General features: G+C 41.2%; 2 protein-coding genes across 4 annotated transcripts in view; one reads left to right on the forward strand and one right to left on the reverse strand.

Annotated features, from left to right (window-relative positions):
- The window catches only part of TRPM3 (transient receptor potential cation channel subfamily M member 3), a 108,020-nt gene that overhangs the window by 83,351 nt on the left and 10,166 nt on the right, over nt 1-14,503 (reverse strand). The gene's annotated exons all lie outside the window — the stretch shown is intronic.
- LOC128496815 (uncharacterized) lies at nt 1,297-3,832 on the forward strand. Its single transcript, XM_053466619.1, has 2 exons — nt 1,297-2,059; nt 2,850-3,832. The coding sequence occupies exons 1-2, from the start codon at nt 1,952-1,954 to the stop codon at nt 3,513-3,515; spliced, it is 774 nt and encodes a 257-aa protein (XP_053322594.1). The 5' UTR covers nt 1,297-1,951; the 3' UTR covers nt 3,516-3,832.

Here is a 14,503-nt window from a genome sequence, read left to right on the forward strand (position 1 = left end):
CATTATATACAGGCTGAGTCCATGTGGTTTTGCACATTATATACAGGCTGAGTCCATGTGGTTTTGCACATTATATACAGGCTGAGTCCATGTGGTTTTGCACATTATATACAGGCTGAGTCCATGTGGTTTTGCACATTATATACAGGCTGAGTCCATGTGGTTCTGCACATTATATACAGGCTGAGTCCATGTGGTTCTGCACATTATATACAGGCTGAGTCCATGTGGTTCTGCACATTATATACAGGCTGAGTCCATGTGGTTCTGCACATTATATACAGGCTGAGTCCATGTGGTTCTGCACATTATATACAGGCTCAGTCCATGTGGTTCTGCACATTATATACTGGCTGAGTGCATGTGGTTTTGCACATTATATATAGGTAGAGTCCCTGTGGGCTTGCACATTATATACAGGCTGTGTCCCTGTGGCCTTGCACATTATATACAGGCTGTGTCCCTGTGGCCTTGCACATTATATACAGGCTGTGTCCCTGTGGCCTTGCACATTATATACAGGCTGTGTCCCTGTGGCCTTGCATATTATATACAGGCTGTGGCCTTGCACAATATACGGGCTGAGTCCCTGTGGCCTTGCACAATATACGGGCTGAGTCCCAGTGGCCTTGCACAATATACGGGCTGAGTCCCAGTGGCCTTGCACAATATACGGGCTGAGTCCCAGTGGCCTTGCACAATATACGGGCTGAGTCCCAGTGGCCTTGCACAATATGCGGGCTGAGTCCCAGTGGCCTTGCACAATATGCGGGCTGAGTCCCAGTGGCCTTGCACAATATACGGGCTGAGTCCCAGTGGCCTTGCACAATATACGGGCTGAGTCCCGGTGGCCTTGCACAATATGCGGGCTGAGTCCCAGTGGCCGTGCACAATATACGGGCTGAGTCCCAGTGGCCGTGCACAATATACGGGCTGAGTCCCAGTGGCCGTGCACAATATACGGGCTGAGTCCCAGTGGCCGTGCACAATATACGGGCTGAGTCCCAGTGGCCGTGCACAATATACGGGCTGAGTCCCAGTGGCCGTGCACAATATACGGGCTGAGTCCCAGTGGCCGTGCACAATATACGGGCTGAGTCCCAGTGGCCTTGCACAATATACGGGCTGAGTCCCTGTGGCCTTGCACAATATACAGGCTGAGCCTCTGTTCTCATCACCTACCTTATACAGACATAATGTCTCAGGATACTGTTCCATCCCAGGATGCCCTTATGGCCTGGTTAGGGGCAAAGTCTTCTAACTCAGTGGAATCCTTTTTCTCTAAACTGTCTGCCAATTTGCCCCAAGGGCAGCCTCCTGCTCCCTCCAGACCAGAGGCAATACCATCGGAGTCAGAATCCGAGAACTTTGAAGGAGAGGCGTCCGGCTCCAAACGGCCTTGGACGGGCAGTAGTGTTTCAGTCGGCAAGGGTAAGGTACCTGCCAAACGCCCAAAACCCCCTGACACTCCTTTGCATGACCCATTATCTATAGTGGACGTATGGCACGCGGATTCATCTAGTGTATCAGAGGCTTCAGCAAATCTGGTCTTGCCCAGAGATTTTGACTCACGCTTCGTCCGTGAGTATTTGGTGGATGAGCCCCACCTAGATGATCCCAGGTTGGCGGAATTGGGCCCTAAAGACCTAGGTGCAGCCACTTACTGTTTGGAGACACATTTGTCAAGGAATTAAACCGCCACGTATCCGTGATGACATCATGGAATAAGGCCAAACTGTCAATGAGGAAGGTCTTTCAGACTGACCTTTGTTTTTCTGGGAGGGCTGGTCGACCGCCGGGCCGCCAGCCGTTCATCCACAGGCTCCTGGTACTTCCCTCAGAACCAGAGGTCCTACAGGACTCCGTTCCAACAGAGGGCCTTCAACCCACGCGGAGATGGTAGAGGCGCTTCTGGTTTTCCCAGGGGACGCTCAGTTTTCGGTAAGTCCGAATGCTTCTTGTCCTTCGTTCCCTTCCTCGGGGTTGCGGGCCATATATCATCTTTTTCCACGACTGGGTGTGGATTTCGTCGGACCCTTGGATCCCCCTAACGGTACAGGTTTTCAAGATAGTTTTTCAGCTCTTCCCCCCTTTCAAGTACGCTGACCGCCCACATCTCAGAGGGCATTACCGATCAGGCCTTAATGGTAGCAGAACTCCGTACCTTCCGCGACAAGGGGGCTATCCAGCGGGCAAAAGGATCAATCGGTTTCCTCAGCTCCTTTTTCCTAGTACGCTAATGCACCGGGGACTTCCGCCCAGTGATCAATCTACGGGCTCTCAATGCTTTGTTTCTCGCCGCTTCAAATGGAAGGGATCCGTCTCTTCTGAGACCTTAGGTTGGAAGGCGATTGCTTTACATGGTTAGACCTCTCGGACGCTTTCTCTCCGTCCCAATTCACCCAGATTCTGGGCGATTTCTTCGGTTTCGCTGGGGCAGGCAGGTATGGCAGTTAAAGGCCCTTCCCTTCAGCCTAAGTTCAGCCCCTTGGTGCCTTACAATGCTCCTGAAGCCGGTCATGGCTCTCTTCAGGTCCAGGGGTATCAGGTGTATAGTCTATCTAGACGACATTCTACTCTTCTCTAGCTGCCGGGAGACCCTGCTCGCCCAGACCGATTTCGTGGTGCAGACCCTTCACCAACTCGGGTTTCTAGTCCATTCTCTCAAATCCGAACTAGTCCCAAGCCGCTTTCTCTTCTTAGGCTTCTTAGACAGCATGTCGGCGGTTCGATATATCAACCGCTTAGGGGGTTCTCGGTCCAAGTACCTCAGAGGTAACAAAGGATGTTTTCGACTTTTGCCTTGCGTGCAACATACTCTGCCGGCAGGATACCTCCCGGGCGCCGAGGTTCTCTTGGCGGACGGGTTCTCCAGACACTGGCGGGATGCGAGCGACTGGAGACTTCTCGGTCGGGTCTTGCACCTGGACCTATTTGCATCCAGGACGAATCCCCAGACGGTCATTTCGAGGGTCATCCATCACCTGTGTTGGGACGGGGGGCCTTTGGTTCTGGTGACCCCCCCCGTGGCATGCTCAGCCGTGGTTTCCAGCCCTGCTGCAGTTATCTGCCCAGGATCCTCTGGAGATCCCATCTCTGTACTATCCCCTGACAGGCCCGGAGGTCCAGGTTCATGCGCTCATCCTGGAAAGACATCTCCTCCTGGTCGTATGGACGATTTCAGGGGACCCCGAACGGTCTCGGGCCTATTGGAGGCGGCTCAGTCCTTGCTCCGCAAATCTTGGGCTCCAGGTACCAGTATGTCATACCGGACAGCTTGGCGAGGCTGGGCTCCTTGGAGTTTGGGACGGCACATGGATCCCCTTGGCTCCCTTAGTCTGCCACCTTTTGCGTGGTATTCATTTATCCCGTCCTTCGGCGCCGCGCTACGGTTCTCTGTGGGAAGTAGCTGTCGTGTTAGTTTTCCATTCGGGATGGCCAGACAACGATTCACTCTCCCTCCAACAGTTGTCGGCGAAACTTACCCTTCTGTTGTGTCTCTTATGCTTTCGTAGGGTTTCAGATGTTAGCGCTTTGGATGCTCATGCTGTCTCTATTCTCCCCCGAGTTGTTCTCGTCTGTATCCTATCCCTTTTTTCTAGACGACCCAAAAATGTGTCGCCGGGTGTGTCAGGACTTATCTGTCACGCACGACGTCGATACATCCGGTCTTGACATCTCAACTCCTCCTCTCCTTTGTGAAACCTTTCAAGGCTGTTTTTCTTCTCCTACAAGAGCATCGGTGCTCTTTCCGTCAGGGGGGCTGCGGCCTCCTGTGCCCTTCGGGCTGGTGGAGCTTTAGTGGCTATTCTGCGAGCGGCGGATTGGTCCCGTGCCGCGACCTTTCGGGCATATTTCCGCCTGGTTTCTTCAGGGGCAATGGCGTTGGTTTCCGGCGTTAAAAATGCAAAATACGAAGCCTCCTGTCTTGCCTTAAAATTTGAAATTATTCTAGCCTTGGTGCCCGAATAATTATAATTTTAATAAAGACAGGAGGCGAGTATTTTCCCTCCCTACCCTCCCGATGGTTAGGTGTACACTCTGGGTAAGTAAGCCTGGTTTGAATTTGTTTTGTGTTTTCTTGGGGTTTTGTCTGCTCCGTTGCATTTGATGATTTGTGATGACTGTCAGTGATGCTCGTTCTACTGTGTTTTACCATGTTTGTGAAGAATTTGGTTCTGTTATGTCTCTCTCTTTGTTTCAGCTTGATACCATCTCCGTGTCATAGCGGTTCTGTTTCCCAGTTGGAGTGCATTGTCGCCTTGCTCTTGACTTTGGTTCCAGTTCGAGCCCCTGTTCTGAGTGTTGGGTTCGGTTTTACGTTGCTAGATGGTTTGCTGCGTTCTTCAGTTCCGGTTCACAGCGGACGAAAGAGGAAGAGGAAGATAGTTAAGGAGTTTATATACCACCTATGTACTGTTTCTACTGGTTGTTTTCACTTGTGTTATTAACTCTTTCTTTGCTGCTGTTGGTGAGAGTAAAGGAAGATATGCAAAATACTCGCCTCCTGTCTTTATTAAAATTATAATTATTCGGGCACCAAGGCTAGAATAATTTCAAATTAATCAGTACTATATTATTTTGTTTATCTGCTTGCTACAAATGCATCAATTTCTTTGGCAGAAGTCCACTTTTGCTTTTGAAGTGGGAATTTCACCAATTATGTATAGTTTGTTGTCTGGGTTTCATGCCAGAAATGTATCAACCTTAGTGAAAGGAAAATGTACACAGACTACTTCAAAGACATTGAAAATTTATACATCTGTATCAAGCATTTTAATTAAACAACCCTCATGATTAATGATACATTTTAGGCATAAAGCCAAGCAATATATGAAATCTGTATTAGTTCTCCATACCAAGAAAATGGGGAAAATTCTGATTATTTTTTTATTCATCCTTTTGAATGCTGGTAGATTTTTAATGATTTAATACAATAAATACAGGAAACCACTGCATTGCATAGACTCCAAAAAATCTGCATATATGTACTTTATATTATAATTAATTTAGAAAGGAAAAACCTTGTGTAATGAAATAAGACTTTCGGTTTTCAAGGATCTTAGCACATTACATTTCTACATTATACTTGCAATTACATTATACTGTTAGATTGCCAGAAGATTCCATAGAACTATTATAATAGAAGGTGAAAACGAACAATAGCATTAAAAAACTATATACAAACTTGACAATAACATTAACAAACCTTGACATACTGAACAAAATTAACATGGATTTCTACACATTTTTATTTAACTGACCGAAACTTAACGTGGAATTACTTTGATCTCATTGGATTGCCTCGTTTTAGATTTGGAGTCCGTGCTCGTTGGGCTGTGATTATAAGATCACTTGTAAATTTTGGCATTATTGGTAATTTATTATTTTTTTTGTTACATAATGGCAAATTTTCTTTCATGTAAGCTCTAGATCTAGATTTCAGATGGTTCGTTAAATTACATAACTAGATTACATGAGAAACATTTAGAAATATACATATTTCAATAAAAAAGTTAATACACATAGTCTATAGTGTTTAGATTGTACATTGTTGAAAATGATTTTCAGCCAAACCCTTTCTAGCACTAAAAATTGCCCTCAACATTGACATTTGTTTTTCCTTATGTAAGCTCATGTACATTTGCATTATTACGCAATAATATAAAAGATATTGCCTTTGGTTATGTTTTGAAGGGTGATTTTATGAGGCAGCTGTAATTGGATTTATAATACTCTGATATGCATCTTCTGTGCCTTCCCCATGCTTAACATATCAGTTTAATGTATAATTTGTGACTGTTTCAACTAGGAAGCCAGGCTTAGAAGATTTTGAGGGATGTGACACATATTTCTTAAAATATGCTCATGTATTCAAATTTGCACATAGATTCAAAGCACAATAATATATGATTAATAATAACTGAAAACATTTACTTAATTTTAATGTTTAAAGAAAACAATTCTGCGGGTTTTCCTTAAACATTCCCTAGGGTTTAAGAGTTCCCTGTACCCTATAGATGTTGCACACCTTTTATAAACGTTAATGTGGTTACCTTTCCATGCTTTGTACTACAAATACAAAGATAATGATTGACCATTGGCTAATTATTTTTCTTTTCTGAGTCTTTTCCCGGAAGAAATGATGATGTGATTTATAGGTAACCATATCATTTTGACACATGACTTCTTTCTTTCTGAAGCCATAGTACATCAACATTCTGAAAGGGGTCATGATTTGTGTGTGAAATCTGCCCTCTTTAAATCTCACGCAGGAGATCAGGCACATTTATTAATGTAATCATATACCAAGAAAACCTAATCAGATGCACTTGTCACAGTAAATCCTTCTGTAAGTGGAAGGCATAACCAACATAAACAGTAAGAGTGCATTAATGACACCATGATGGATGGCTATGTTGTTCATTTGGTTTCATATACACTGCCTCAGCATTCCCCATGTGATTTACAGGTGTTATCAAATGTACTGTGCGGTAATGGCTTCTGAATACTGAATTCTGAAAATCTGATGGCATTTAACAACTATTGGGTTCATCTAATCTACCTATTAATTCGAAGAAACTTTGAACCTTGGTCACGGTCATACATTCAGGATAAATAAATAGTTGATGCTAAACTAACTTTAATTGCAGCACTTTTATCAGGACACGCATTATCATGCTAGCAACCAGATGTCTATATACTCTATACCACAGTGTCATGGGAGCCTCCGGGACTTGAGACTTGGGGGCACCTGGAGGCTGTATTTCCTGTTATAGATGGTGGACTCCTGGATTGCATTACATACTTCCAGCAGGCAACAGTGGACACTAATTACAGTGCAATATCTGGTTTATTTGCTTAGATTTATGTTTAAGGCGTGCTTGAAATCCCTACTATGTTGAGGGCTTTCTTTGTGTGCAACTGCGTGCCCAGGACTCTCAGAGATGTAGTGAAAGGCTCTGCTGGAAACAGCTCTGTCCCTTACAATTGGACTATGCCCTGGATCTACTCGGACTTGGGCAAATTTGTAAGGGAGCACCAACTGGATGGAGTTAAACCAGACCTGTGGTCACCTTGTGTGATCCACAAGCTCATCAGAGCCAAAGACACTGTCGAGAACATCCCACAGCCACGACTGTTTGGGCTAATGTGGCATCGAGCAGGCAGACCAACAGGCATATAGACATTGCATGGATGGCCATTGAGGGAGGCCTCCCCTAAGGACATTTATGCATGCCAGGGGGCTGTGCAGATATAGACACTGTCCACAATGCATTGTGGAGGAGGAAACTTCCCTTCACTTGCTCTGGAAGTGGCATTTTGCACAGGCTTTGTTCAGAGCCCTGGAGAAAACATTCTTAAAATAACAGTTCCCCATAGGAAAAATATTAAAGTCATCCACCATCCTATTGACCTCCCTATTAAATTAAGCAAAAGTCTAACCGAACTGGGGCTAGGTATGCCTAGTTCAAAAATCAGCTTGTATTTTCCTACAGGAAACAAAACTCCAATCAGAATACCTTACAGAAATGTAGCCTCATTTCCTGCGAAGTATTTGACAATTTTAGTCACATGGTATGTGGTTCCATTACCTGCCTGCTACAATGTAAAAACATGCAAAAATGTGCTATTTAAGAGCAATGTGAGGCTTGTGTTATAGATAAAATAAACTATAATACCTGCCACACAAATACTCAGATAATATACACACATACGTAATAACATTATTTATACTACTTCCTCAAGTGAAATTCCACTCATTAAACTGCAAGAAAAAATCAAGGAATAACCTTGTATGATCCTTCAAATAAGCTCAGGGTGAAAGATATTCAGAGTGACACATTTCTCTATCAGCCTCCCAAACCTTAAGAATATTTATCCTTAGTCTTACACTATTTTCTGGACTGTGTTTTATTTAACACTTCTCAAGGTAGTATAAATAATGTTATTACGTATATGTGTATATTATATAACCTGAGTATTAGTGTGAATTGTTGAGAGCCAGAACAAAGCCAAAGCAGACCCCAAAGATACTTACTGAACCAGCACACAAGTTGCATTTGCCCCTTGGATGCACACTCTTCTTTAATTTCAGAGAAGGTGGACTTCACAACATTTCATGCAGTTCTAGTGCTTAGGACCATCAGAGCCACTGGAGAAAAGGAATATGAGCCTTAAACGAACCTTAACCAATTATCTTTAAAGGGTTTATGTAAAGTATAGTTCAGTATCAGCAGGGATTTAAGAATACAATATGATTGCAGTAGGGGGCAGTAAAAATTAACAATAACATTTAAAATGATAATATACAAAATTGACAATAATTGACCCATGTTGAGAACTACTGTAAGAGAAAGAGAAGAGGCCCATGCGCTTGCAAGCTTATAGAATATTTTGATTTTGAGGCAGTATAAACCAATGAGATGGAGTGCTTGGTTGAGGATGTTTTGATCCCGGCGATGGTGTATTTACCTTGTGAGTGTGGACCTGCCTAATATAATGTAGTTCTGTAGTTTTGTAGTTCAGCACAAGGTTAACTGTAATAAGGCTCTGAAATGATACATTAGGAAGGGCTACAGAAACATTCCGCTCGGCAGATGTTGGTCTAGATTAAAACAGTGTATTTGCCGTTTCATTATATGACTTTAAGTAGATGATCATTTTAGAAAATAAGTTTATATAAAACTATCTATGTTTATTCTCAGTACATTGTGGTCTGTAGAGATGTATAAAAAATGAATCAAAGCTTCGTTCTGTATCTTATGATGTATTATAGAACTCTCTTTTAAAGTGATTGTGTTCCTAAAGCATGTTTTATAGAAATGAAAAAACATATCATGTCAGAAACATTAAAAGGACATTGCAGTCCAAAATCTTTTATTTGTAAACCACTCATGCATAAATGTCCCTGATTCAAGCATCACATTGTATTTACGAGTAACCATCTTTTTTTCTTCAGATCTGTGCAGGGCCTGGATATAAAAATGCAGTACTATATGGGAAATGTCAATAATTCCACAGCACTACATTTAATCAATGTAGGAATCAGTATTAGAATGGGGATTTTCACTTTTCAGTTGGTAAGTGTTCAAATCAACTATCATGCATCATACATAATAGGGCTTTAGAGGGTAGGTGCTAGGTTCCAAAAAGATCTGAGATTAAAGCCCAATGGTAATTATGACATACACCTCTTTTCTGTGATTCCTTTTAATATATGCATTGAATAGTACATATTTAATAAATATTGTGTTAATATTTTGCATGTAAGATGTAGCTAGAGAAAATAAACCCTATATATTCCAGTGCTCCTGGAAAGTGGCCATTGAAAAAGGCCCCTTCTATAGATTGGTGTTCTTAGTTCCTCTATAAAGTAGGGCAGCCCAGCACTGCATCCATCTATTCAATATAACACTTACTATAACACCATGCACACATTCATGTACACATTCATGCACACATTCATGCACACAAGCACACTCCCCCTCTTTTCCCCTTTTCTCAGACGCTACTAACCCTTAGCCCATCCCTAGTGACACCCCTGGCCACAAATTGTGTTTCTATATATGTGTATAATAGAATAAGATGTTGGAGGAATATTCTTTAACAATTGGGCTTGTCATACCCTAGAGATACCTATCATCATATAACATACATACTGTATATTATCTGGCCTCTTAAGTTATCAAAAAGTGCAATTTGCTGTTATATAGTAATTCCACCTCGACATATGGAACATCTCATTCCGACTGTGACTTGATTAAAGATGACTTGCCTTCAAACACTTGAATTAATTTTAGTAAGTATCTACAGTATATTTAGCCAAGCCAGATACAGCTCATGCAAGCATAAATTATTCTTTTCATATTCACACGCACCTCAAAAGATATTCTAGCCTGAAGTGAGAAAATAATAGTTATTATAAAAAGTATATTTTGAGAGTTTGTTCTGCTTAATCAGCTTAAACATGAACTAATGAGTCCGCCTACACCGGCATATAAGAAAATACTACAGCTTTGACAGAAGCTAAAAACTGCTTAAGAAATCGCACCATAAAGGCACTGTTAGAAGAGGTCATATTTTGTTAAAACAACAATCCAAAAATGTATTAAAACAAAGAAAGGATGAGAAGAATAAAAAAAATTACAAATAGAAATATGAGAATATGTGGGCGGCACACTTTTCACTACATCTAAAAGAATTCCAGAACCCGAGGAATGGGCACTGCAAGGGAAGTTGTATTTATGGAGAACAGAAGGGCAAATATCTTTTGCACTAAATATTACCTTATATAACTAGCCCTTGGAAAGAAACAATATAAAAAGGCTAAATATACAAATATTTAAATGCAACATGTATCCCCAATGCCTAAAATTAACTTTTATTAGAAGAATGTTAAGAGACACCTGAGTTAACATTTCCTTCTTTTGGTGTTCCAATCCAGTCTGCCTGTGCAAATACCAAACTTGCCTGCTAAACATGAAAGAGTTGAAAAAAGAGGCATTAAAAAAAGAGTTGAAAAAGAGGCATGGCAAACATTAATTAAAAAGAGGCATAACCAAGCAGCCTACTCAAAAACTTTGCATGGGATACTTGGGGAGATGTTTGGAATAAATTAAAGGGACATAACCAGACCCATACTACAGGACTCCAGTTCCACAAGGCTTTATTTTGTACTTAGCACTAGCCTAAAATGAACGAGTAAGGAGAATCCACCATCTTAAAAAATAGGTCAGCTGAAAACCTTGATCTTTTTTTCCAGCTGAATTACTTAAAGACCCAGGGCTTGCACACTCTGCTAATATACTTTATATAAGTCTAGCAAAAAAATAACCCAAAAAGCAAATCTTTAGCGCTTGTCAAATTATACACTGAACTATGTAAAATCCCCTGGGCAAGGTATGAGGGGGCAGCTGGGATCATTGTCCTAGATCGGGATGCACTGTTTTGCGAAAACATGACTTAAAGAAATATATTTTAAGAAGAGAAATTCGATATTGATAAAGAATGTTATTCAAATGCCAACAGCAATAATAATAATACAGTTATAGTACAGTGGTACACCCTTAAATGAAAACAAATTTGTACATATTTCTATCTTTAAAACTGAACATTATTTTTCTTAAAGAACCTATGGCTATCATACGCTTTGAAAACATATAGAAAATGCTCTAGCTTTAGAAAAGTTTTTCTTTGCCGTATTTTCTTGCAATTTAAGAAGCTAATGTCATAGTGAGTATACAGTGCACCCAGAGAGATATTTATCTGACCTCGGGATAAATGACGGAAATATAATAGGGAACTGTTTCAAAGATATCAAGGCCAACTCTCATGTCAACTTCAATTCATTACTAAGACACTATTCAATAAGTGACAACTAAATCAGTTGGTGCTGCTATATACTTACCATGAGCATTGGGAGATTTGACACACAGAGATATGATCTGACATTCTTAAATCCGCAAGGAGGTTTATATACCATGACCTGAACCACATATAAGGATGGAGAGGACAGGTCGTCTGTTTTATTAGTATTTCATTTATGTGTATGTTTAACCTGAGTCATCTTAAAACTGCAAAGACAACCTGGGGTTAATGAACGCACAATTCCCTGTTGTTTTAAACTTTCAAGAAAATCAAGCTAGTAGGTCAGCGCTGCATCGAGTGACCTCTGAGCTTGTCCTTCCTATGGGAATTTGTTTGGGCCAAACTTTGGTAAATAAATTATTGGAAAAAGTACTTCCACATTGTTAATTAACCATTATCTCATAAACACTGAACACAAGGTGGTTTCACTACAATGACATCAACATGGTGACCCACAAGATAAAAAGGGAGACTAATCAGACTTATCAGATCAAATTTGTTATAATAGTGGACAAAATTGCTTATTTGCATACTTAGTTATGCTGTTAACTTCCTGAAATGTCAATTCTCATACCTTATTTATAAGTTATGGCTTATTTATACCCTCAGACTGCCTTGCAGACATATCTGAATTATCACTGTCTACATGTAGCCCAGGAGACCTCATGTTTCACATTAATGCAGACGCTTATTGTTTTTTTTTTTTTTTAGAGTAACGTTATGGGGCAACATTAAATTGAACAATCAAATAATCGCTGAGGCAGAAGTCAAATTAATTATCTTACCTAAATGCGACTAGCTTCCCGATTTTTCATTCCTCAATAAAATTATGCATTTTAAGGATAAAATGGCCTGTTTTAATTAAAATGGTGTTAGCCTCTGATACTCTTGTTTTGTTTATGTATTTGACAATGTGGACCTTTCTGGGGGTCCAGTCTTCTGTCATTGGCTCAATAGTTTGTATGGATACAACCAGCACATCATCCAGTTATAGGTTTTATCTCCATGTTGTTAGAAGATAAAGAAATGGTAGCTGAATAACTTTTGACCTGTACATCTAGTAGAAAAGTGACTAGGAATGCACAACTCCAGTCCCCAACGTCACAATTCTTAGATGTCCCAGCTGTGAGCAGAGGCATCTCGATTATGAATTCATTAAACAACTTGCTGTCGGGCACAAATGTTCTGGTCCGTTTGCCGCCCTCGAGGATTGGGGTTGTGCAGACCCGGGCTAGCACAATGAAGAAGTAAAATCAAAATGTGGCTTAGAAAAGGATACTCTGTATTTTTTAATGCTCTTCAGATGATAAATAAACCTCAACCTACCAAAGTGATATTACACAGCACAGCCAACACAGTGTGAAAGGGCTCAAAAAACAGGAAGATGTGTCAGAATATAGTGACTAAAAATATATCAAGTCCTAATTTGCTGTTTAATGTAAATGATTCATGCATTGCTATTTTGAGTGTATTTTAAACATCTAATTATTTTGGTGAGCCACTGCTGAGGCTCCAGCTATCTGTAAAATGTCCTATCTTTATGTAATTAATTTATTCTGGAGGCTTAATAGATGGATATTCTAAGTGCGTTATAAAAGATTACCTCACATCTCCTCTAATTCCTAATATACATATTACTGCTTGTCGCTACTAATATGCAAGGGCGAAGATACTTACTCACCAAGCAGCAATTTATCTTTTAGCTGTCAGGAAAATGCAACATATTTTTTTTCAGCAATGCTCTGAAAAAAGAACCCTTGAGCTCTGAAGCAGTCAAATATGAGAACATATTTCACATTACAGAAGTGTAGTTATTTGAAGAATCGGAAATCAAATGTGTATTTCTACATATTTATTTTCGCTGGAATGTAGAATTCAATATATTTACAATCTTGTTGGTTACAGCGTTCCAATTAACATTTTATTTGAGATATGTAAATTAGATAAGAGCCATACAATTAAAAAAACATATTTTTGTCTGCAGAAATTAAAAAGTCTCCCTTTTAAACTAATACTTTAAAGATTAAATACATTCTAAATAATGATACTGTTTATAATTCATCCAGATTGCCTGTGCTAGGGCAAGCTGTATGTATGGGCATAAGTTTACTCATTTCCCATACACCTTAATGTCTGATGTGTTGTGAGGATCACACATGACTTTCTAACTTGGTTGGTGGGATAGACATTGATGCTTCCACAACTGCAACTCTTGCAGATTATAACTAAAACTAGATTGTCAGCCTGATGTGACCATGCTGAAAATAAAGCCCAGTCTGAACCATGTAAGGTACCCTGGAGATCTGAACAGCCCTGTCCACTATGCCTATGAAAGTGTTTCACAACTTCAGTTCTTGAGGGCCAAATACTAGTCAGTAATTCTGTGAATACTTGCTTAAAAATTATTGAGATGCCTGTCCTTAAGTTGGGATATCCATAAGCAAGTCAGCCCAAGTTTCTTGAAGAATTTGGTCTAGCTGGAGGCAGTTTCTTTGCGAGACCCCTGAGCCAGCCTGCCCCTTATAAAAACACATATTGTATATAGTGCTGCAATGCCCTATACTTCGGGTATAGACAGGGCCGGCCTTAGGGGTGTGGGACCTGTACAAAAAAAACCCGGTGTTTTAATTTAAGTCCTGGGCAGGGGCGCTCGTGAAAGTTTTCAGCAACCGATCGGCGCCCCTCACTCTCCGTGACTCCGTCGCGGTGCCGGCGTTTCATGCTGGGCGCCGGAATTATGGCAAAGCGGGAAGACAGACGCCTCCTGCTCCCACCGCAGGACTCCAGCAACAAGGTAAGTAAGGAAAGGGAGAGGGGGTAGATAGTGAGAAGGGGCAGGGGGGTAGATAGTGAGAAGGGGCAGGGGGGCAGAGGGGGAAGGCAGTGAGAAGGGGCAGAGGTGGTAGATAGTGAGAAGGGGCAGAGGAGGGAGATTTTTTTCCTTTATTTTTTGGGGGGATTGGGGGCGCCATGGGAGTAGTCCGCACAGGGCGCCAGAACACTTAAGGCCAGCTCTGGGTATAGGTATGCTAGAAGTGGTATCATTTTTCTCTTTAGGGAACCACACTGTGAAACCATAAGGATTCGATGAATACAAGCTACCACTAGTAGGAACTCTAACTCTAATAAGGTT

This window comes from Spea bombifrons, chromosome 1 (genome assembly GCF_027358695.1).
Source record: "Spea bombifrons isolate aSpeBom1 chromosome 1, aSpeBom1.2.pri, whole genome shotgun sequence".
Classification (NCBI taxonomy): Eukaryota; Metazoa; Chordata; class Amphibia; order Anura; family Pelobatidae; genus Spea; species Spea bombifrons.